At 45.0% G+C, this 24,385-nt stretch overlaps 1 protein-coding gene across 5 annotated transcripts in view; it reads left to right on the plus strand.

Annotated features, from left to right (window-relative positions):
- Fbxo25 (F-box protein 25) overlaps nt 1-24,385 on the plus strand; it is a 41,554-nt gene that overhangs the window by 3,036 nt on the left and 14,133 nt on the right. For 4 of the 5 annotated variants that reach the window (XM_045131888.1, XM_045131885.1, XM_045131886.1 and 1 more), the window contains exons 2-7: nt 2,831-3,009; nt 3,959-4,099; nt 9,326-9,429; nt 10,872-10,921; nt 14,911-15,003; nt 23,606-23,699. In XM_045131888.1, the coding sequence (XP_044987823.1) occupies nt 3,966-4,099; nt 9,326-9,429; nt 10,872-10,921; nt 14,911-15,003; nt 23,606-23,699 (475 nt within the window). In that variant the 5' untranslated portion in view covers nt 2,831-3,009; nt 3,959-3,965. The remainder of the gene's footprint in view (nt 1-2,830; nt 3,010-3,958; nt 4,100-9,325; nt 9,430-10,871; nt 10,922-14,910; nt 15,004-23,605; nt 23,700-24,385) is intronic. The other variant, XM_004669196.2, reaches the window with a different exon arrangement.

Below are 24,385 nucleotides of genomic sequence, written 5' to 3' on the forward strand. Positions count from 1 at the left end.
CCTTTGTCGTAGTCAGCTGTAAGTTGCTGGGATGAACCTCCAGACCAGACAGTGTTAGTGAGAGGAACGGGATTTGTTGAAGCTTATAGATCCAGGGGAAATTCCACAATGGCTGAAGAAGCTGGCCCCTTTCCCAGAGAAAGACCACCACCAATACCATAAGCAAGCGTATTCCAGGAACCCCAGGCAGAGCTCAAGCATTCTGCATACCTTAGGCTGGAATTCATATCTGCCCCCAAACACATGTTAGGGCTGGACCCCAGGATCTGCCCACAGTGACCTCCTACAGCCAGACAGCTAGAAATCTAAAGCTTTAATAAACTGAATCTATTGGGGGACATCCATTCAAACTACCACACTCTTGTGTAGTGCTCATTACAAGATGATGTGTGTATGCACATGCATGTAAACACATTGGTTTATAACTCACACGGCTATATAGTGGATGCTTTTGTTCTGCTGGATTTTTTTTTTTTAAGTTTCTGGGTCAGTGGCTCCCCCAGGACAAGTTGGACAACTGTCATAATATTTAGTGTCTGCTGTGTTTGTGGTTGAAGTAATCCATCATTTACCTTTGTTTAGTCAATTTTTAAGAGTTTTTGGAGTTGATTTAAAAAAATACTTATTTGCAAGGAGAGAGAGAGGGAGGGTGAGAGAGAGAGAGAAAGAATGGGCACTGCAAATGAATTCCAGATGCATGCGCCACCCTGTGCATCTGGCCCACATGGGTCCTGAGGAATTGTACCTGGATCCTTTGGCTTTGCCAGCAAGCACCTTAACTGCTAAGCTATCTCTCCAGCCCTGATTTTTTTTTTAATTTTTTATTTATTTATTTGAGAGCGACAGACACAGAGAGAAAGACAGATAGAGGGAGAGAGAGAGAATGGGCGCGCCAGGGCTTCCAGCCTCTGCAAACAAACTCCAGACGCGTGCGCCCCCTTGTGCATCTGGCTAACGTGGGACCTGGGGAACCGAGCCTCGAACCGGGGTCCTTAGGCTTCACAGGCAAGCGCTTAACCGCTAAGCCATCTCTCCAGCCCAGCCCTGATTTTTTTAAAGATTTGTTTTTATTTATTTATTAGAGACTGAGAGAGAATGGGCGTGCCAGGGCCTCTAGCCACTGTAAACAAACTCCAGATGCATGCGCCACCACATGCATCTGGCTTACATGGGACCTGGAGAATTGAACCTGGGTCCTTAGGCTGTACAGGCAAGCACCTTAACTGCTAAGCCATCTCTCCAGCCCCTGATATATTTTTAATCTAGTTTCAGTGTGATAGTGAGAAACACGTGAACAGTTATCAGATCACTCCAATTTCTGTTTTTTGAGGCTAAAGTTGTCAGTTTGTAGCAAGTTCCAGACCAGAAATCAAGTTCAAGACCATCTGAATAAGGATTTTTAAAAGGAGAGTCTTTATTAGCCATCCAGTGACTGTTCCTCCCAGCAAGATGCTGAGGAGGAGAGCAACCCTGTCTTAACAGTGAGTTTATAAAGGCAAAAAAAGACATTCTTTTACAATGTTAAGGAAAGAAAAACCATATTCTTTTACAATGGCATTGAAAGTCCCCAGAAGCGCCCCCCCCCCCATCCTATTTTGTGATAGCAAGCAAGCATGATTCCAAAAGCAGGATTTTGTGGTTAGCACGTGATATGGAGCAAATACCAGATATCTTAGCTGAGACTACATCCTCGTTCTTTTTATGGCTCTGTGTTGAACTTTAACTGAGGTGAGGCTTTTATTATTACAAAAATGGCTGGGTGTGTTAAGATGGCTTTCCGTAGGTTAAGCATTGTCTCATGGCCTTAAATTTCTTTCTGTTTTTTATTGTTGTTTTTTGAGGTAGTGTCTCACTGTAGCTCAGGCAGTCCTGGAATTCACTGTGTTGTCTCAGGGTGGCCTCGAACTCATGGCAATCCTCCTACCTCTGCCTCCCAAGTGCTGGGATTAAAGGTGTGTGCCACCACGTCCAGCTACTTAATTTTCTTTTTTTATTTGCACATATGTGTGTATGGGATCACTAGGATCTTTTGCTGCTACAAACAGATGCCTGTCTGACTTTCACATGGGTGGCTGGGAAAGTGAACCCAGGCCGACAGGCTTTGCAAGCAAGCACCTTTAACCACTGAGCCATCTCCTGTACTCTTTTTATTTTATTTTATTTTTCGAGGTAGGGTCTCACTCTGGCTCAGGCTGACCTGGAATTTACTATGTCGTCTCAGGGTGGCCTTGAACTCATGGCGATCCTCCTACCTCTGCCTCCTGAGTGCTGGGACTAAAGGTGTGCGCCACCACACCCGGCTTCCTCTATTATTTTACTCTTTAGTGAGTATTCTTTGGCCTGCATATAACTATTGTTGAGGATCAGGTAACTCTGGGTTGCATTTTGAGATTATTGGTAACTGTGAAGTGGGTCTGTAACACACAAAACTAAGATCTAAAGGACACTGGTTAGATATATTCTAAAGCAGGAATTTAATATGTGACAAAAAGATGTGTTCTAAGTACAAATTAGGTTAGCACAGTTCTGAGATCATCTTGGTGTAAAGAAAAATTATTTCAGCATATGTTTCCTATACTGGGCCAGCGTCTGAGTCCTTGTATCTGTGGATAATATTGAAGTTTATAGAATTTCCTTCCTAATTGTCTCTTTTAAGCTAGTGTAAATTCCTATTTGGTAACTGGGCCTTTGTTAGCTACAGTAGAGTTGAGGGTGGTGTTTGGGTACTTGAATCTCCCAAGTTCTCAGCCCTGGAGTGTGCTGTCTTATGAAGTGCGCCGAGTGTGCGCTGTTTGATTGTGGGTTTTTTTGTTTGTTTGTTTGTTTTTAGTACTGGGGATACCAATCACTAGGCCCTGTGAATGCTAGAAGTGTACCCTGGAGCCACACCCTGGCCCTGCCTTCCAGAGTCCTCTGAACAGGGGAGATTTTAGGACACTGCTGTGTAATGCACCTGCGCCTCATTCTGAATATGCCAGGACTCTGGATATGAGCAGATCTCTGCTGAAGGTGTGTTTGTGCTTTTGCAAGCTTGCTCTGTATAGCTGCATTAAAACTGCCTCCTCCTTGGCTTCTGTGATGCACAGCTAGTTCATCGTTTCCTCTCACTGCTGCAGATGCGTTCTGTTGGCTTCCCGCTTCTCCCTGCTCTCTTGCTTATTGTCCGCTTGTGCTCTCGAGACTCTTCCTTCAGCCAACTTGACTTTCCATGCAACACTCCCTCGGTATACTGCCATGATTTTGGTTGTTCTGAATACTAGTGATCTTTCTGTATTTTTCTCCAGTCTGACTCTTTGCTGAGCCTTGGAAGTAAGTAGATACTCATCAGTAGGTATTTATTGAGTGCTGGCTGTGTGCCTCTTACTGTTCAAGGTAATCGGGGTATAGAGGTGAATGAGGCATGCATGCTCTTGGAAGAAAACAGGTGGTGAGAATGGAAATAATTCAGCCAATGGGTAATGGCAGAGACTGATGGGCTGGAGTGGTACTGGCAGAAGGGAGCAGTTTCTTTCTTGGACGGTGGTTGTCCTCATGATGAAGTCTAGTCTTTTAGCCTCCCGTGGTCTTTATGCCTCCCCATCTCTCCGGGCCTTGTCCCCACTCTTTCCTTTTGTGCTGTATGGTTCACAGTGGTCTCCCTGGGTTAGGTGGAATATGATTTTTGGAAGGGGTGCTGTTTTGGCATGGTATTCCCTTGCTTGCTTCCTGCTTCTGATACAACCGCGGGTGTCACCTGGGGTAAGCCTTTCGTGACACCAGTATTGATCTATAACAGCTACTCAGCGAATCGCTCAGTACATCTGCAGTACTGTGTCATTTTTGCTTGTTCACCAAGAACAGCCAATGTTAAGTGGTGAGCTGGCTTTTACATGTGAAGTAACAATTTGTTTCAAATGAAAAACAACTTCAGTTCATTATGTATATGTATACTTTTATGTAAACTAACTTTTTTTAATAGGAGAACTATGCCATTTCTGGGTCAGGACTGGAGATCCCCTGGATGGAGCTGGATTAAAACTGAGGATGGCTGGAAAAGGTGTGACTCCTGTAATCAGGAGCTCAGAAGTGAGAACAACCAGTGTACCGTCAACCATAGCATGTAAGTTCCACTCAGGCACCACCTCTGCCTGCCAGCCTGACATTTGTGACCTCATAGGTTTTTCAGATCACTGTAGACACAGGTCCTCACCATGTACAGTTTTGCTTGGTATTGTACACACAGAAAGCTGGTGTGAGGAAGCAGGTTGTTTACTAAAGTAGCCTGCAGATTGCCTGACATCAGCACATGGGCACTGTTTCTTCTCCTTATTTAAAATATTTAACCCTCATGATAATCTGAGACAAGATTTATTATTAACCTCAAAACAAAACTGAGAAAGCTGGATACAGGGCATGCCTTTAATCCTAGCACTTGGGAGGCAGAAGTAGGAGGATTGCTGTGAGTTCGAGGCCAGCCTGAGACTACATAGTGAATTTCAGGTTAGCCTGGGCTAGAGTGAGACCCTATCTCAAAAAACCAAAAGAAAAAAAAAAAAAGATGAGGGTAAAATGTTTTCTCTTCAAACGTATGCCAGCATAGTAACTATTCTGTGATAATTGGGGTCAAGTGACACTCTGTCTTATTGCTAAGTAAGCCACTTCATCTGCATGGCCCCAAGAACTGTGTTAACCCACCACACCTGCACTGCAGTTGGTGGGGTAAAGATATGTCTGTACTTGTTGATGTGCCCTACAAGTTAAATGGGTCATGCCACCCCTCAGCCATCAGTGCCTTGAACACTGGCCACTATAAACCATGGCTGTGGCCTGGGTTGTGTGGAACCTATGACCGCATGAGCATAGGAGTGGTTGGATGCTTCACTGGCGTGTTGTATCTTCCCCGGAGATGTGACTGAACCCCTAGTCACCCTTGGTAAGGTACTGAGGAGAGACCAAAGAAAAGGCTGCAGCCCATGTAACTTGGTGAACGAATGGTTTATTGGGGTTACTTACAGGAGCGTGTCTGACTCAAAGGTAGCTGCATCACTGCAAAGTCCACCCTGCACGGGCGAGGAAGGCTGCAGCTCTGCCAGGTTACTGCTTGTATAACCTGAGTTTAGGTCACTTGTGAATCTTGCAACTTTCTGGGCTTCCTTAACCTTGTAAGTTTCCAGTCCAAAACCTCAGCCTGGGCTGAGTAAGAGTGAGACCCTACCTCGAAAAAAAAAAAAAATTCGGATTGCCTAGTTCCTCATTGAAAAATGTTCTCCATCAGAGCTTGGTGAAACTTTTTTATCTCCTGCAGAGCACAGCTTGGCACATAGTGAGTTCCACTTGCACGTCCCTAAGGACTACCATGAATTGCAGGCACAGAATGAAGCAGCCTGAAGGGGCGCAGGTGGAGGAGGTGGCCTGGGTCCTGCTGCCCAGTGGTGAGCTGTTGTTAGGTCATGAGCCTGTGTGTGTTTGGTAGAGGGCTGGGCTGGCAAGTGGGCATCACACTGGCTGAGCAGAGAGGATACAGATCCCGAGGTCTTGGACTAGATCGGGTTGCCTGACTGGACAGAGCTGCTGGGCCTCTCCATCCCGGTGTCGCCACCGCTCTTTGTCTGATGGCAGAGAATGCGTGGTTGAGCTGCGGGAAGCTGTGAATGAGAGTCTGGTTGCTGCGGTCAGTGCGAACCTCTTCCTTTGTCAGTCACGTCTCCGTATGGCTTGTTGTGAAGCACTGTTGAGGATGTGCACACAGGTCCCTTACTGACCTGAGCATCAGGAAGAAGCCTGTAGTTGGTACTCGGGCCTCACACTTAAGCTCCCAGGGTTGGTTTCCTTTTGTATTGATTCATTACCTCTTTGTACCACGATTTAAATTTAAACCTCAGTTAAACTTTCTTTTCCTTGAATACTGAAGGTTTATTTGGGTTTCTTGGTTCTCTGTTGGGATGACAATGGGATTACCAGGAGTCCCCCGTAAACTTAGGTGTTCTGAATGGTAGGTTCCCAGCTGTTGGAGATTTGGGAGTTAACGGCTCCAAGAGGCAGTGTATTTTGGGGGGCTGGCTTGTAGGTATTATAGCTAGATTCTCCTTGCCAGTGTTTGGCACACTCTCATGTTGCTGTTGTCCACCTGATGTTGGCCAGGGGTTGAAGTCCACCCTCTGCTCATGCCGTCGTTTTCCTGCCATCACGGAGCTTCCCCTCTAGTCTGTAAGCCAAAATACACCCTTTTTTCCCCACAAGCTGCTTTTGGTTGGGTGATTTCTGCCAGCAGAGCGAACCTGACTGCAACAGAGTGTCATTAACTATAGGAACATCTAGATGCATACCCAAAAGTGTGTACCAGTCCCAAGGGGTCTCTGCTTGGGTCACAGGTAATGCACCTGGTCACTTCCCACAGAGCTGGTTTCTGTGTTCTTCATACCCATGGGGGCTAAGCCATTTTCTCACTTTAGATTTTGTCAGCCGTATGGATTCATCTTGTTCTTTATGATGACACTATTTCATTATTTGGGTAAAGTGTAACTTATATACCCAAGCTTCCACCAAGAGCATGTGGGTTAGTTCCCATTTCTCATCATTTCTGACAGAATAGCTTAGTCATTTTATGTATTCATTTGCAGACTTGTTGAATATTTATGGCATCTTAACTTCCTAATACAATTGCGTGTTTAAGTTTGAGTATTAGTCGTTTCACTCTTTCTGGTCTCTGCCAGCAAGAGTTACTCTTGAAGGAATCTGTTAAAAGAGGCGGTTGTAGTGGTACATGCTGAAGAGGCAAAAGCAGAAGGGTCAGGAGTTTGAGACCAGCCTGGATTACACATTTGGGCTGGAGAAATGGCTTAGCACTTAAAGCACGTGCCTGTGAAGCCTAAAGACTCAGGTTCAATTCCCCAGTACCCACATAAGCCAGATACACAAGGTGGTGCATGCATTTGGAATTTGTTGCCTTGGAGCACCCATTCTCTCTCTCTCTCTGTCTCTGTCTCTCTCTCGCTCTATCTTATCTATCTATCTCTTTCCCTCAAATAAAACAAAATAAAATAAAATGTTTAAAATAAATTACAGTCTCCCTCAGTTCACACTTAAAACATAACCATTTGGATGCTTGCCATTGTGGCACATGCCTTTAATCCCAGCACTTGGGAGGCATAGGTAGGAGGATCACCGTGAGTTCGAGACCACCCTGAGATGACATAGCCAGATCAGCCTGAGCTAGACAGAGACCCTACCTACAACACCCCCCAAAAGTAATAATTAATCCCATCACTTGGGAGGCAGAGGTAGGAGGATCACCGAGAGTTCGAGGCCACCCTGAGACTACATAGTGAATTCCGGGTCAGCCTGAGCCAGAGTGAGACCCTTCCTCGAAAAACCAAAATAATAATAATAATAATAATTTTTAAAAATAACCATCTGGAGTCAGGCATGGTGACATACACCTTTAATACCAGCACTTGGGAGGCCAAGGTAGGGCATGGTGATCTGCCATTATTCAGTAGACTAAAATGTCACTGCTTTTTCCTCTTTGATAATGATGGAGACGTGGAGGGTTTGGGTAAGAACAGACAATAAGGCATTCTACAAAGTGACAGCCAGTACTGAAACTGCCACGGGCATGAAGGACAAAGGATAAAGGCAGCACAGGTCCTGCGTGGCAGTGAGTGAAGTAACAGGTTGCCAGAGGGAGGCTGACTCCAAGTGCGCCTGTGGCATTCCCCGTGGTTCATTTTCTTGATCCTTGCTTCTTGACTGTATGATAATAGGCAGAGCATGAGAACTCAGGACCACGGCGTGCGAGAAGTCAGCCTAGGTTCTCAAGGAGAAAATGAATAGGCAGAGCAGACTAGGCATCAGTGTCACATGGCTGAGCATGCTGGCCAGCCATGCCTGTGCCAGTGCAGAGGCAGAAGTGTTGTGTGTCTTCCCTGCTCCTGACATGGTGGCTCTGAGGGAGGAGCGGGAGACAGCTTTCTGCAGTATGGAGACATGGCTCTCCACGGGGTCGGAGCTCCCTGAACAGTGCCTCAAGATGTCTGCATTCCACTGACTAGTCTTCACGATTCATCCTGAATGTGATGTGGGGAGCAAGTCTCTGTCTTTGCACAGTCGTGATCAGTTGTTGTACACCGCTGGTACGAGTCCACTTTCCCCAGGCTGCTTTGTGTGGTAGAGACTGGCCTAAGCTTCTAGACTGCCTTCTCTGCAGTGACAGTGACAGTGACAGCGAAGCCAGTAGAGGGATGATGGATAGATATGTATATAGACATGTATGTATACATCTTTAATAAATATATATATATATTTATATATATATATGCACAAAGAAAAATAGGGCTAGGGAAATGGGTCAGGTTAAAGGCTTGTAAAGCTTGAAGACCCACATTCAGTTTCCCAGTACTCACAAAAAGCCATATGCACAAAGTGGCACATGTTTCAAGAGTTTGTTTGCTGTGGCAAGAGGCCTTGGCTTGTCCATAGTCAATCAGTGTCTTTCTCCCTCTCTCTCTCCATCCCCCCTCACTTACACATAAATAAATAATACAGAAAGAATGTTAGAAAACTTTAAATGTATTTAAGTGGTACAAATTTAAGTTTTATCCATCTGGTTTTTAAAAAAATGAATTACACTTTTTAATATTTATTTATTTGAGAGAGAGAGAGAAAATGGGTACACCAGGATCTCTAGCCACTGCAGATGAACTCCAGATATATGTGCCACCTTGTGTATCTGGCTTACGTGGGAGCTTTATTTTCAGAGATTTTATAATTTTGTTTACAATGTCTGTGTAAAAGCATTTTAAAATTATTTATTTTAAATTAATTATTTATTTAATATATTTGAGAGGGTGAGAAAGAGGAAGAGGCAGATATGGAAAGAATAGGCATGCCAGGGCCTTCAGCCACTGCAGACAAATTCCAGATACATGCGCCACCTTGTGCATCTGGCTTACGTGGGTCCTTGGGAATCAAACCTGGGTCCTTAGGCTTTGCAGGCAAGTGTGTTAACCACTAAGCAACCTTTCTACCCCTATTAAAGCATTTTGATGTTTGGCCAAGCACATCAAAATCCTTTGGAGATTCTAAAGCATGTATAGCACTTCACAGAATAACATTTTCAAAAGAATTAGGATATATCTGAGTTCCCTCAATGAAAATAATACAATGGACTTTACCCTTGGGTTTCACATTCATGACTTCTCTGAAAAATAGCTAGCACTTTCAGAATTTAATATGACCTTTATGTTGATCTCCTAAAGTGCAAATCAGATGTTTATTCTCTTAGAAAAGAAAAGCCAAATGAAGAACTACCTGAAAAAAATTATTTAATAAAATGTTTTCATTTCAGTATATTAAATAGTGGAGAAGAAGAAATATTCAGTAATAAAGAATGTGAATATGCATCCAAAAAGAGAAAAAAGGACCATTTTGGAAATGATACTACTGCTCAAAGTAAGACCATTTTCATCAATACTGTTATCACATTTTACTTGTGTAATGTGACATCGTGTGAGAGAAAAAGTTATGCAACTGTGTAAACAAAGAGGCTGCTAGTAACTCAGCATTAAAGCTGGTGAGATCTGCTCAAAGAGAAAATGGTGAGCCCACAGCATAGCCCTGTATCCACGTGACTAAATGCAGTCCTGAGCTGATTGCCTTCCTGAGTAGAAAGCCTCTGAGAAGGAATGAGGATCTAGGCGCAGGACCACTGGGGAGTCGAGGCAGGAAGCAGAAGGAGGCAGAGCTGAGCTGCAGGTAGAAGAGCATGAGAAAGTTGCTGCCTGTCACAGCCCTGTCCACTGTGATGGAGGTTATGGTGCCTGTCAAGGTGTGAAGAAGGCAAGGCCACGTGGAGAAGCTCTGTGGTCTGACCTATGTGGACTTTGTGTGTTGATGGAATGCAGTACAAGTGAAACCTTCTATCAGGGAATGTAAAGATGTATGGCTAATTTAGTTGAATTTTTATAACAATTTATGTTTTCATATGACTTCAGTCACTGTTGTAGTAAGCTACAAGGTGCTGGGATGAACATCCAAACCAGTTTTCTATGGGAGCAAGGGATTTATTTGAAGTTTACCAATCTAGGAGAATCTTCCAGAGAAACAGCCAAACAGCCAGCAAACACCAAATGAAGGAAACACAAAGTCCAGAGCTCAGACTCTCCTGTATGCCTTTGGGCTGGAATTCAGATTGGCCCCAGTGCCAAGCCCCTGCTGAAACTGCAAAATAACTGTAATAAAATAAAACACATAGGGTTATACATTCAAACTACCACAGTCACTAATAACACTAATTGTTTTCTAAGTCACTGGGAGTGGTACTCTCTTAAATAATTTTCTAGGCAGAGGTGTCTGAGCACCTAAGCAGTAATAGGAAACAAAGCATTCAGCTTACATTTACCCGTGTAAAAGTGTCTCCCTCTTTTTTCCAGGTAGGGTCTTGGTCTAGTTCAGAATGGCCAGAAACTCATTCTGTAGTCCCAGACTGTCCTTGAACTCACAGCCATCCTCTTACCTCTGCCTCCCAAGTGCTGAGGTTAAAGATGTGTACCACCATACCATTGATACAGTAAATTCAGATAATTTTATTAGCATGTCCAGTTATTTAAATTTTCCTTAATATCTTTATTTTGAAATGACTTGCCAGATTTTTTATTTATTTATTTGAGAGAAAGAGAAGAAGGTTGAGAAAGGGTGCTCCAGAGCCTCTTAGCCACTGTGAAGGAACTCCAGACACATGTGCAACACATGTGCCGCCTTATGCATCAGGCTTTTGTGGGTACTGGGGAATTGAACCTGGGTCCTTAGGCTTCACAGGCAAGTGCCTTAACCATTAAGCCATCTCTTCAACCCAATTTGCCAAAATTTTAAAGCAAAGTTAATTTTCATTCTAGGTTTTTATCGTGAAAAGTGGATTTATGTCCATAAAGAAAGCACAAAAGAAGTGAGTATGCTGTTATAAGTAAGAGTGTATATTGTATTGCTTTGTTGAACATAACCCAATTAGTGAACTTATTTTTTCTGTGGCCCTTGGAATTGAACTTAGGGCTGCAGACATATTAGGCAAGTAGTCTACCACTGAGCTACATCCCCAGCTCTGAATTTCTTTCTTTTGCAATATAAGATCTGGCTCACATTCTTTTTTTTTTTTTTTTTTTAATTTATTTATTTGAGAGAGAGAGAGAGAAAGAGGCAGAGAGATAGGGAGAGAGAGAATGGGCATGCCAGGGCCTCCAGCCACTGCAAACAAACTCTAGACACATGTGCCCCTTGTGCATTTGGCTCACTTAAGTCCTGGGGAATCGAACCAAGGACTTTTGGCTTTGCAGGCAGCCACCTTAACCGCTAAGCCATCCCTCCAGCCCTGACTCACATTCTTTTTTTTGTTTGTTTGTTTGTTTTGTTTTGTTTTTCAAGGTAGGGTCTCACTCTGGCCCAGGCTGACCTGGAATTTGCTATGGAGTCTCAGGGTGGCCTATAACTCACAGCAGTCCTCCTACCTCTGCCTCCTGAGTGCTGGGATTAAAACCTGGCTCACATTCTTAACAGATGAATATTTGTGGGAACTTGTTGAAACAACAATTGCAATTATGTGAGTGTGCATGCATGTATGCTTGATAGGCATATAGGAGTGTGCTGTTGGTGTGGTGTGTGCAAAACATGCTTACGGCATGTGTGTGCATGGAGCATGTGTTTGCTGTGTGGTCACGTTAGTTACGTTCTTGCTGCTGGACAGACCTGCTGTTTCAGCCAGCTCCACGTTGCTGGGATGAGCAGCCAACCAGGCACGCTTTATGGGAGGAGTGGGTTTATTTCAGGCTTACAGATCCAGAGGAAGGCCATCAGTAGTGGAAGAAGCTGACCCCCTTCCATAGAGCCACGCAGAGAGAAAGCACCAGACAGCTAGTAAACAACAACAAAAAGCAGCTCTTCTCCATACCTTTGGGACACCCTCTCCCGCAGCTGCTGGCTGGGCCTGAAGCTGCAAACTCAGTTTCAACAAAACAGCAGTCTGTGGAGCCATCCTGTCAAACTACCACGCTTGACAAAAATCACGTTAAGAGCGGAAAGGTTGAGACTGCAGAGATGGCTCAGCAGTTAAAGGCATTTGCTTGCAAAGCCTGACGATCTGGGCTCAATTTTCCAAGTACCCACATAAAGCCAGATGCCCAAAGTGGCGCTTACATCTGGAATTTGTTAGCAAATGGGCAAGAAGCCCTGGCATACCCATCCCCTCTGTCAGAATAGAAGTGTTTATTTCAGCCTGTAGATCCAGGTTACATCCCGTGTGCAGGGCATGATGGCAGGAACTTGAGGCAGCTGCTCACATTCATTTCAAGTGAGGAGGCAGAGTGATGACCACGGGGCTCAGCCAGCTCTCTCCTTGTCCGCAGCCCCTGGCCCCAGCCCACGCACTGGTGCTGCCCACAGTTAAGGAGGGTCTTCCCACCTCGGTTAACCTATCAAGATAATCCCTCATGATTCCAGTCCCATTCAAGTTGACAATATAAATCATGACAGTGATTGTGGGCGTGTTTGTGTGTGTGACACATGTGGTATGTATGCATGTGGTGTAGTGCTTATACCCATGGTGTGTTTATTTGGATGCGTGTCAGGGGTTCCTTCAGATGGAGTGTGTAGTCTTGTGGGGGTTGACGTGTTCTGTCAGTGTGAGCTGCTGCTGCTGGTGAAAATGTCCCCCAGTCTCATGTGTTTGGAGGAAGAAGACATCAGTGAACCCCTATTCTATATGGGGAGTGGCTCTGTAGGAAGTGAAGCATTGAGGTTGGTCCAACCAAGCAGTTCAGATTCTTTATCTGTTGCTTAGAGCGTTCTTACCAGCTGCCCCACTAACCGCTGGGCTGGTTAATACTGTCCTGTTTCTCTGCCTAGTGCCAAGCAAGCCTAGACCCTTCACAGCCCTCGGAGCTTTATTGGCTTTTTTTTTTTTTTTAATGACAGTTGAGAAAAATAAAATATGGGTTCATTATCTTCTTATGTAGTTATTCGGTGAGGATTAGTTTTAGAAGTGTTCATGGATATCTTCAAGCTAGCTCAGCTTCCTAAAAATCAGATTTTGAGAAATAGGATTTTGTTTGTTTGTTTTTCAAGCTTAGGTCTCACTCTAGCCCAGGTTGATTTGGAATTCACTATGTGCTGTCAGGGTGACCTCAATCTCATGGCCATCCTCCTATTTCTGTCTCCCAGGTACTGGGATTAAGGGCGTGTGCCACCACACCTGGCAGCACTTACTTGTTGATGCTTAATATTATTTAATGGATGTAACATGACTCTAATTCTTGACATATACTCAAAAGCTGCCATTGGAAGACTGGTAGAATTAGCTTAATTTGTATAAGAAAACGCTTCATTAAATGTCTCACATACTCTGTGAGCCGCAGAGATTGTGTCCGGCATAAGCAACAAGAGGAGTATGTTAGGTGCTGCTGAAATGTGCTGTGGCTTCTTTTTTTTTTGACCTGGAGTTCACTATGTATTCTCAGGGTGGCCTCGAACTCATGGTTATTCTCCTACCTCTGCCTCCCGAGTGCTGGGATTAAAGGCGTGCGCCACCATGCCCGGCTGCTATGGCTTCTTTGTCAGTTCTCTGACAGGCTCACAAAGGCCCAAGACTCGTGCCAGGAGACAATGACTTCGAGTCATGCTCCTTTGTCTTCTGACCTGTGCAGCCTGAGAAGGCAGCTGTACTCACTCATAATATATACACTTGGACCCAATGCAGTTCTCTTGTGAAGTCATGACTCCTTCAGAGCATCTACTCCACCATTCAGAATTATGTTCCTTGCCAGGCATGGTGGCGCACACCTTTAATCCAGCACTTGGGAGGCAGAGGAAGGAGGATTGCTGTGAGTTCAAGGCCACCCTGAGAATACGTAGTGAATTCCAGGTCAGCCTGGGCTAGAGCAAGACCCTACCTCGAACAACCAAAAAAAAAAAAATGTTTCTTGGGGTGAGACATTGAGGTGGGTGGCTTTCAGATCATAGCTTGTAGCTCATGGTCTTTGGCTTCTTCACAACTCCAGGAAAGTATCCTGTGCAGAGCAGATGCTCAGAGTGCATGTGTGTTGACTTCTCATGTGACCATGTAGTTGGGTTGTTGTACACATTAGGACTTTTACTGGGCACAAAACCAGGCAGACTCCATAGTCTCCCCGCAGAGGCCAACAGCACCCTGCCGCCCTCACCAGCCATGCTTGCCTGCTTGGAACCTGCAGAGTGGCACAGGACTGGTTCCTGTATTGCCCTAATCTGCCTCTACAGTTCTAACTTGAAAATTTGTGTAGTTTAATTGCAGGTGGAAGAGGTCATAATCATTTCTGAGCTGAGGTGAAATCTATATAGATAAGTGCAGAAAAGGAAATATTCCTTAGGTATAACCACATTGTTTATGGGACCAAGAGAAAATTACTCAGCACCCATGTTCCCAACCAGGAAACCAGCCATTGTCGGTCCAGGCCACATGATTTCAGCTTCCCCACTCGCATCTGTTTTTCAGAGGTGGCCTCTTGTTGGTTCTTTCTGAGGCTTGCTCCTTAGTAGTGGAGCACACTCCTTCTAGGGCAGTGTAGAGCTTGCTGCAGAGATCTGGTTCTGCATGTACAAGACCAGTGTCTTAAACCTCATGTCTGCCCAGCCGTCCCCAGCAAAATGAAACAACATACTCGTTACATCAGCACTGTGTTAAAAAAAAAAAAGTCAGTTAACATGCAGGGTTTCAGTTATGCATACATGGCTTATATTTAGCATTGCTATAATTTCAGTCTTTTCTCATTTAAATCTAGCATGAATTTTGAGAATAAAAACAAATGCCTTTTGCTAAGATTTTATAAGTGTTCACACATCCCAACTGGCAGCAGCCGTCAGCTCATGTTGACCTCCTTGTTGACAGCAGCACTTTCCGTTGTTTTCCAGAGGCACGGCTACTGCACCCTGGGAGAAGCCTTCAACCGGCTCGACTTTTCAAGTGCCATTCAAGATATCCGAAGGTTCACGTACGTGGTCAAAGTACGTGTTTCTTTTAAGAACAACTTTGATGACTCTTGAACAACTGTGTTTTAGAGGTCACAGGTGTGAGCTGTTCGTTGTCGTCGTGACAGCTGATAATGATCCACCTGTTGGTTGTGTAGGAGGGAAGGGGAGCAAGCTCAGGAGAAGACAGGAATGGGGGTCTGCTAACACTGGTTGCAGGTCTCCAGCAGTGCTGGCATTTCCTGCCCTGGGACGCAGGGTGAAGGGCACCTATGGGGCGTCCTTCCTGCCCTGGGACGTGGGGCTAAGGGCACCTACGGGGCGTCTTTCCTGCCCTGGGACGCGGGGCTAAGGGCACCTACGGGGCGTCTTTCCTGCCCTGGGACGCGGGGCTAAGGGCACCTACGGGGCGTCTTTCCTGCCCTGGGACGCGGGGCTAAGGGCACCTACGGGGCGTCTTTCCTGCCCTGGGACGCAGGGTGAAGGGCACCTACGGGGCGTCCTTCCTGCCCTGGGACGCGGGGCTAAGGGCACCTACGGGGCGTCTTTCCTGCCCTGGGACGCGGGGCTAAGGGCACCTACGGGGCGTCTTTCCTGCCCTGGGACGCGGGGCTAAGGGCACCTACGGGGCGTCTTTCCTGCCCTGGGACGCGGGGCTAAGGGCACCTACGGGGCGTCTTTCCTGCCCTGGGACGCAGGGTGAAGGGCACCTACGGGGCGTCCTTCCTGCCCTGGGACGCGGGGCTAAGGGCACCTACGGGGCGTCTTTCCTGCCCTGGGACGCGGGGCTAAGGGCACCTACGGGGCGTCTTTCCTGCCCTGGGACGCGGGGCTAAGGGCACCTACGGGGCGTCTTTCCTGCCCTGGGACGCAGGGCTAAGGGCACCTACGGGGCGTCTTTCCTGCCCTGGGACGCAGGGCAAAGGGCACCTACGGGGCATCTTTCCTGTTCTCACTTCAGACTCCCTGGCTCAGGCGGATCCTGCTGACTCCACATCCACTCCACGTCATGCTTTTCACTGAGCACGAGATTTTTATACAGAGGAAGATCCGGCATTATGTACAGACAAGTAGAATCTTACCTTGGGCTCATTCAGAAAGATCTTGGCCATATATTCCATTTATAGTTGGCTTTTGTTTGTCCAAAGAATCATCACTGTGGCTCCTTTACCTCATTACGTTGTAGGTTAAGTACAAGTCATGGTTTACTGTGTTTCAGTGGTGTTCTGAGACTCCTTCAGAAGTGCACAAAGATGTGACAATTAAATTGCTACTGTCCTCAGTTGTATGGTGTTGCCTTCACGGTTTTCTTAGTTCTTATGTAGAGAGAAAAGGTTCTAGAAGTGTCTTCTTAGGTACCTTTGTTCTAAAGACGAAACTGAGATTCAACTCTGGCTGGTCCATGTGTTCTGGAGTTAAATATCCAAGAAAGATACAGGTCTGTTTTACATTTGCTGTTTCTCCACCATCTCTTCGGTTGGTTTGTGCTGTAGAATGTGTGTGTATGTGTCTTCTAAAATCTTCCCTAGTAAGTTCTGATTTTAAGAATTTAATGTAGGCTGTTTAATGAACTCCAGGTATCTCCTGTAATTTTATTTTTTTAATTGCTGAATCCAGCTGTGTTCAAATCATATGTTAATAGACTTAAAGGCAGTACTGTCAGGCAGCCAGGATTGAGGACGCAGCCTCAAGACCACTGAGAGAAGCTCTTTTCACAGGAAGGAAGTGCCACTGACTATTTGAGAGTGTCGTCTGCTGGACTAAATGTGATCTGATAGCTGTGATGCTTTTAAGAAAAATTGGGTGTAATTGAAGATTTTGATGGTAGGTTGCACTGTTGTTTATTAAGTGAACTGTTGACAGAACTCCTTTAGATACATAATTAAATTGCAACAGATTTGGGGTGAATGTTGCTAATGCAGGCTGCAAGTCTCCAGTGCCATCTTTATTTTTTTTAACTCTCAGAATTTTTATCCTGTCAACAAAAACTAAGAAATGTTTTCAACCAAAATTAAAACTGCAAGTTATAAAGTAGTTCAATTTTAGGTAAAATAGCAGTTTTTCTGCCAGTGCTAGAAGTCCACAGACAAGATGAAACCAGTTTCCAAAGAAGAAGGAGAAGGGGGATCCAGACAGCAGAGCTCTTCTTCCAGACCCTCCCTGAGCAACTCTGGGTCAGGTACGCGAGGAGCTGCTTCCTGAGGAGGAGGCCGTGAACGGGCCTCATACCTGCAGTTGGAGGGGCTGTTGAAGCTCCTGCCGGCGTCCAGGAAGAGAACTGCAGACGAGGTTAGGGACTGGTGGGTCTGCTTTGGCCTGCTCTCAGAGGATAGGTGGTGCTGAAGGCAATAAAACGGGAGACTTCAGAATCCGATAGCCACTCCAGAGATCGCGGGAGGCCATTCCGGGATCGTTGTTCTGTTTGATGTGGGTGGAAAGCACCTTGCTCACTTCTGAAGTTGTACCTGCCTTAGCTCCCAGCTCTGGGCTCGTCCCCTCGTCTCTCATCTGTATAGAATAACACATGCCCTGTACCCGTCTGTGAGGTCAGACGTCCTCAGATGCAAGGAGTGTGCCTTCATGTCCAACAGCTACAGTTTTGATGTTATTGAATTTGAATAGTATTGCCATAGCAGGCTTTGGCCTATGAGGCCACTGCTGCTTTGAAATGATTTCCCTTTGTGACCATTTCCATGACTTTTTTTAAATTTTTCAGTTTTTTGAGGTAAGGTCTCACTCTAGTACCGGCTGACCTTGAATTCACTATGTAGTCTCAGGCTGGCTTCAGACTTACAGCTATCTTCCCATCTCTACCTCCTGAGTGCTGAGATTAAAGGTGTGTGTCCCCGTGCCCAGGATTTCCATGATTTTTGTAACAATTTTACTGAAACTGCAGTCTCAACTTAAAAGATTTAATAGGGACTAGGAAGATGGCACTGTGGATAAGAATATTTACTGTTCAAGCATGAAAACTTTTTGAATCCTCAACACACATGAAAAGCCAGTCATGGCTGCACATACTGTACCTAGCCCTGAGGGCAACAGACACAGGAGAATCAATGGCCAGCCAGTCTAACAAAAAAAAGATGGGGACCTCCACATTCAGTGAGATACTCTGTCTTGAGGAAATAAAACAGAAAATCAGTAGAGGAGGACGACATACAAACCACACATATTACCACACACGTACCAGAAAGAAAGAAAAACACTAAAAGATGTCATTTTTTTCTGTGTAAAAATACAAGTTTTAGAGCTGGGCATGGTGGCTCATGCCTTTAATCCCAGCACTCAGGAGGCAGAGGTAGGAGGATCACCGTGAGTTTGAGGCCACCCTGAGACTACATAGTGAATTCCAGGTCAGCCTGGGCTAGAGTGAAACACTGCCTCAAAAAATAAAAATTTGGGGCTAGAAAGATTGCTTAGTGGTCATAACTGCTTGCCTACAAAGCAGTGTTTAATTCCTCAGTACCCACAGAAAGCCAGATGCACAAAGTGGCCCATGCATCTGGAGTTTGTTTGCAGTGACTGGAGGGCCTGATGCACCCTTTCTCTGTGTGTATTTCTCTTCTCTCTCTCTCTCTCTCTCTCTCTGCTTGCAAATAAATAAATAATTTAAAGTTTATTTTTAAAAAGACAAGTTGTTATAGTTATGTTACTTAATTCTTTCATGTGCTTGCTTGTTTGGAATTGTTAGACATATTTTTCTCCACAATGTTTGTGTTTGAAACAGATTTTCATTGGAAGATTTCATTCCAACAGATTTTGCTTTAGAGCTATGTAGATAGAGGTTTAGGACTGGTTATATTGTCTTTGTAATTTTATTTTAGTTACTCCCTTGCCTAAAATACCATTATATTGCTGTCTTGTTTTAAGTCTCACATGCTGGCAGTGTCTGTGGCTCCCCTAACTAGCTGTCTATGGGTCACTAGTCTGAGATTTCTGTTAGTGATTTCAGTGTCTTATGAGGATGGATTTTTAAAATTTTTATTTGCAAGCAGAGAAAAAGGAGTTGGAGAGAGTGAATGGGCATGTCAAAGCCTCCTGCTACTGCAAACAAGCTCCAGACACATGTCACTTTGTGCATCTGACTTTATGTCAGTGCAAGGGAACCAAACCCTGGCCAGCAGGCTTTACAAGCAAGTGCCTTTAACCACTGAGCCATCTCTTCAGCCCAAGGATTTCTTAAGTGCAGTATTTGAAACCAGTTGTATCTGTGTTGGTGATAGGGTGATGGGGACTTGTCCTTATCATGCCTGTTCCCTCACCAGAATTTCCTTCCTCAGGCAATAGCTTTTAGCTCAACTCCATCTCAGGGGCCTTTTCAATTCATAGAATTAATGAGAATCCTAAAGGATTTAAGTCATATGAGTCAAATCTGTTAATGTTTACCATATACAGGAGTAAAAACACATTTGAATATTTCTTCACTTACTGGAACACAAAAGTGTTGGCCTCACATTCCTTTGTACATCCTCTTGGTATCTGTAGCAACAGAAATACTCATTTTTGCCAAGTGTGCAATAGTGACACCCATCAGGTAGCCTGTGGTAGGAGTAAGAAATTGGAGAAGGTGGAAATGAATTTGGGGTTTCCCAGTTGCTGTGGAAACTCTTGGACTCTACTCCTACTGTCTCGTAGGGGAGAAGCAGGGTGTGTGTGACTCTTTTATGTGAGATAAGGCACTCCATTGTTACGGGTCTGATCCTTTCTGCTGCTCCAGTTATTATTAGCAGCAAAGCCCAAAAGCAATAGCAGCCTAGCTCCCGTCTCTAAACTGAGGCAAGGACTTCCTATGGTCACTGTGATCACAGTAGGAACAAGGTTGACATTTAATAGTACTATTTGAGCAATTAGAAAAGATAAGAGCTGGGGACATAACTCAGCGCTAGGTGCTTGCCTAGAATGTGCCTGGCACTGGGTTCCAGCGCCAGCGTAACGCATGGACACAGAACTGATCTTGACGGTGCCTGAACTGTGTGTTTCCATGGTCATGTTTGCGTGAGATACCTTGTGCTAAACATATTAGATGTTGCAACATGGCTTGTTTCAGAGCTTTTTGGGGATTGCCTTTTGTAACACTATTTATGGCTAGGTAAAGCTATCACTTGATGCTCTCCCTCTGGAAGTCAGTAAGGCAAGAAGGAAGTAATAAGAAAATCTTCTGGAGAAGTAGGAGCCTTTGTGAGCTGTGTAGGCTCCCAAGGCAACCAAGACTGGATGGAGCATTTCAGGTGAAAGTAGATGAGATCAGAAGTGTCTGGTGGCAGAGACTGCCCAAACCTGTGCTGGAAGTCACAGGCGCCGACCCCTGCTTGCAGTTACAGCAGAGCACAGTGCGAGGCCCAGCAGCCAAAGCTTCCCAGCCTCCTTGTACTCAGGGATGGATGGCAGGCTCACCGTTGGGAACATCACAGTGACACATAGCAGCCCATGAGAGCCTAGGACTGCGCAGTATAGAAGCTGCCCTCGCCTGCTCCTGGAGTTTCCAGCAAAAGGAGGCCAGGAAACAGTATCCCACCCAAAAACTTAAGTATAAAGAAAACATCTTTCACATTGTGAGTATTCTCTGAAGAAGACATGGAAAGAGCAGCAAAAGTAGCTGGCAGATGAATACCAGAAGGACATGTCTGTGAAGCAGGGAGGAGGTCACGACCCTGCTTCCTAAGACGGAGGCACCAGTAGGAAGCAGTTCTGTGAGGGAAGGCCTGGTGTAGACTCAGAGAGAGTTCATGAGCCGAGCGAGAAGGACACGGGCAAGCCCCGGACGAGAGGATGGCGCAGCTGACAGGCCTACACCGGGGAGGTGGGAGGACAGGCGGACTAGCGCTGCGGACGGGAGGGGGCCATTGCGTCCGCAGCGGGAAGCCCCGGAGGACACACCGCGGGCTGCACAGGACCTCAGGGAGTATGCAGGCCTAAAAGCCATGTGTGGGAAGCTGCCCAGTATTTCTAGGTTCTGAAGAAACTGATCAGAAGGGATAAGAACTTAACATTTCTTCCTATTTCCTATGTAGTGGAGAAATCCTCTCTTGATCTCCTAAGAAAGAGCACATGAACCCAGATGGTCTCTTGTTTCAAGACTGCTGTCTATAAGCACTTACAAATAATTTTTTTGGTGGGGGGAGGTTTGAGGTAGGGTCTTACTCTAGCCCAGGCTGACCTGGTATTCACTATGTAGCCTCAGGGTGGCCTTGAACTCATGGTGATCCTCCTACCTCAGCCTCCCAAGTGCTGGGATTAAAGGCATGTGCCACCACACCTGGCAGGAAAAAAAATTAATTGGCACATAGCATTTGAACAAATTGGGGCTGGAAAAGTGGCTTAGTGGTTAAGGTGCTTGCCTACAAAGCCAAAGGACCCAGGTTCAATTCCCCAAGTCCCATGTAAGCCAGATGCACAGGGGGCACATGCATCTGGAGTTTGTTTGCAGTGGCTGGAGGCCCTGGGGCACCCATTCTCTCTCTCTCTCTGTTCCCCTGCCTATTTCTCTCTCTCTCTCTCAAATAAGAATAGAAAAATTAAAAAAAATTGAACAAATTTATGTGAGATAGTGTGATGTTCATAATGTATAATGATTAGATCGAGTTAATTAGCTTGTCCATTACTTCAAACCATGGCTTGGTGGTGAGTGCATTCACTTGCTGTACAGTAGAAGACTAGAACTTACCCTCCATTGAACTGATTAGTATCTACTGATATTTACCGTATAATAGAACACCAGAACTCACCGCTCCTACTAACTGTAATAGTACCCGTTGACCAAACTACCCTCCCCAGCATCTGGGAATCACTGCTATACTCTGTTTCTATGCGAACAACTTTGTAAAATTCCATTTAGGAGCAAGATCTTGAAATATGTGTCATTCTGCCATCCATTATCACCAGTGGCTCATTTTACTGTGTTTTGTTGTTTGTTTGTTTGTTTCTAGGTAGGGTTTCACTCTAGTCTAGGCTGACCTGGAATTCATTCTGTATTCTCAGGGTGGCCTCGAACTCACAGCTATCCTCCTACCTCTGCCTCCCAGAGTGCTGGGATTAAGGTCATGTACCATCACGCCCAACTTGTATGTTGATTTTTAAAAATATTTTTATTTATAACTTATTTGAGAGAGAGAAGTAGATAGAGGGAAAGAGAATAAGTGCACCAGGGCCTTTAGCCACCATACTCCAAACATATGTACCACCTTGTGCATCTGGTTTATGTGGGTACTGGGGAATTGAACCTGGGTCCTTAGGCTTCACAGGCAAGCCCCTTAATCGCTAAGCTAGCTCTCCAGCCCTGTATGTTGATTTTGTATGCTGCACACTTGCCAAATTTATTTTGGTAACTTTTTTGTTTGCTTGTTTGTTTTTGTTTTTTTCCAGGTAGGGCCTTGCTCTAGCTCACCTGAAATTCACTGTGTAGTCTCAGGGTGGCCTTGAACTCATGGCGATCCTCCTACTTCTGCCTCCCAAGCCCTGGGATTAGAGGTGTGCATCACCATGCCTGGCATGATAGGGTTTTCTTTTGGCAGTGTTGGGAGTCATATAAGGTCATACAATCTTCACAGCATGACAGTTTGACAGTCTCCTTCCAGGCTGAATACCTTTTATTCCTTTTATGCCTGATTGCATTGGCCAGGACTTCCAGCACTATAATGAATAAAAGTGACACCATGGATATTCTTGTCTGTTCCACATCTCAGAAAGCTCCTGCTCATTGTGAGGGCAGGTGTGGTTCATTGACTGCGTCCTTAATTGTATTGTGTTAAGCTCCTTCTGTATATCATTTGGGATCATGAAACAGTGTTGAATTTGAACAAACACTCTTCCAATGTTTATTGGGGTCATCTTATTGCTTTTGTCCTTGTGTCTATTTAATATGGTGTATAATGTTACTGGTTTGCACATGTTGAACCATTATTTTTCTCTTTTTTTATTGACAACTTCCATAACTATAGATAATAACCCATGGTAATTCCCTCCCTTCCCCCACTTTCCCCTTTGAAACTGCACTTTCCATCATACTCCTTCCCCCTCTCAATCAGTCTCTGTTTTATTTTGGTGTCATCTTCTTTTCCTCCGATTGTGATGGTCTTGTGTAGGTACTGTCGGGCACTGTGAAGTCATGGATATCCAGGCCAATTTGTCTGGAGGAGCATGTTGTAAGGAGTCCTGCCCTTCCTTTGGCTCTTACATTCTTTCTGCCACCTTTTCCTTGTTGAACTATTCTTGATGGTAGTGAGTAATCTTGATAGGCTGTTGCTTTATCCTTGCTAGATTTTTTTTTGGGGGGGGGTGGAAGTAGCAAAATGGTTCTTTAAGTGATGGAATTCAGCAGCAAAGCCATTTGCTGTTATTTGGTGACTGGACACTCTCTGCAGCCCCTTGCTTGAGGCCCTGAACGAGGCTGGAAGACTAACATGTGTCTCACAGGCCTGCAGCAGGGCCTGGAGGAAGGTAAGTTCCCTGTAGGAGCTTGTGTAGGGCTAGAAAGCAGAGGTGCTATTGCTTGAGCAGCTTAGCTCATGTAAGTAGCAAAATAGCTGTACTCAGGATCAGACTCAGTCAGTGACTAATCGACAATACATCTTCACACTGCTTGTAACATGTCACCAGAGTTTCCATAGTAAATGGATTTTTTCCTTTTTCCTTTAAGCTGTTGCAGCTAATTGCAAAATCCCAGTTAACTTCACTGAGTGGTGTAGCACAGAAGAATTACTTCAACATTTTGGATAAAATCGTTCAGAAGGGTAAGATTATCATTGGAATTTTAAAGCCTATATCTTAATTGGAAATCTCTTTCAAGGAAAGGGACTTTTTCTGTTTTCTGTTTCTAGTATGTATGCAGTAAAAGATGATGTGGACACTGTGACATTAAGCTGGCAGTCAGATGCCTTTAGCTGCAACCCTTTGTGTGCTTGCTTTGTACCCGCACACATCGAGGGTAGACCACAGCGGAAAGAGCCTGTCATAGAGACCTGGCCCTACACAGCCACTTGGTCCTTCCATGGCTAGCTAGTCACAGTTCATTCAGTTCCCTAATCAGCAAGATTATAGCTTCTTCACTTGGGCATCCTACGAGCTATATAGCATATATTTTTATTTATTTATGGGAGAATTTGAGAGAGACAGAAAGAGGAAGACAGAAAGAATGCATATGGGCACACGAGGGCTTCCTGCCACTGCCAACAAACGTGTCATTTTGTGCATCTAGTTTTATGTGGATACTTGGGAGTTGAATCCTGGCTGTCAGGCTTTCCAAGCAAGTGCCTCTAACTGCCGAACCATCTCTCCAGCCTGAACCACATGTTTGTTTGTTTTTTAAAATTTAGTAGACAACTTGCCTTTATTGGTTAGTGGCTATTAGTAAAGAGAACTGTAAATTTTATACACTGGCGTTTATGAATACAGGAATTTATGACTATGTATAAGCCAT

Source organism: Jaculus jaculus, chromosome 12, assembly GCF_020740685.1.
Source record: "Jaculus jaculus isolate mJacJac1 chromosome 12, mJacJac1.mat.Y.cur, whole genome shotgun sequence".
Lineage (NCBI taxonomy): Eukaryota > Metazoa > Chordata > Mammalia > Rodentia > Dipodidae > Jaculus > Jaculus jaculus.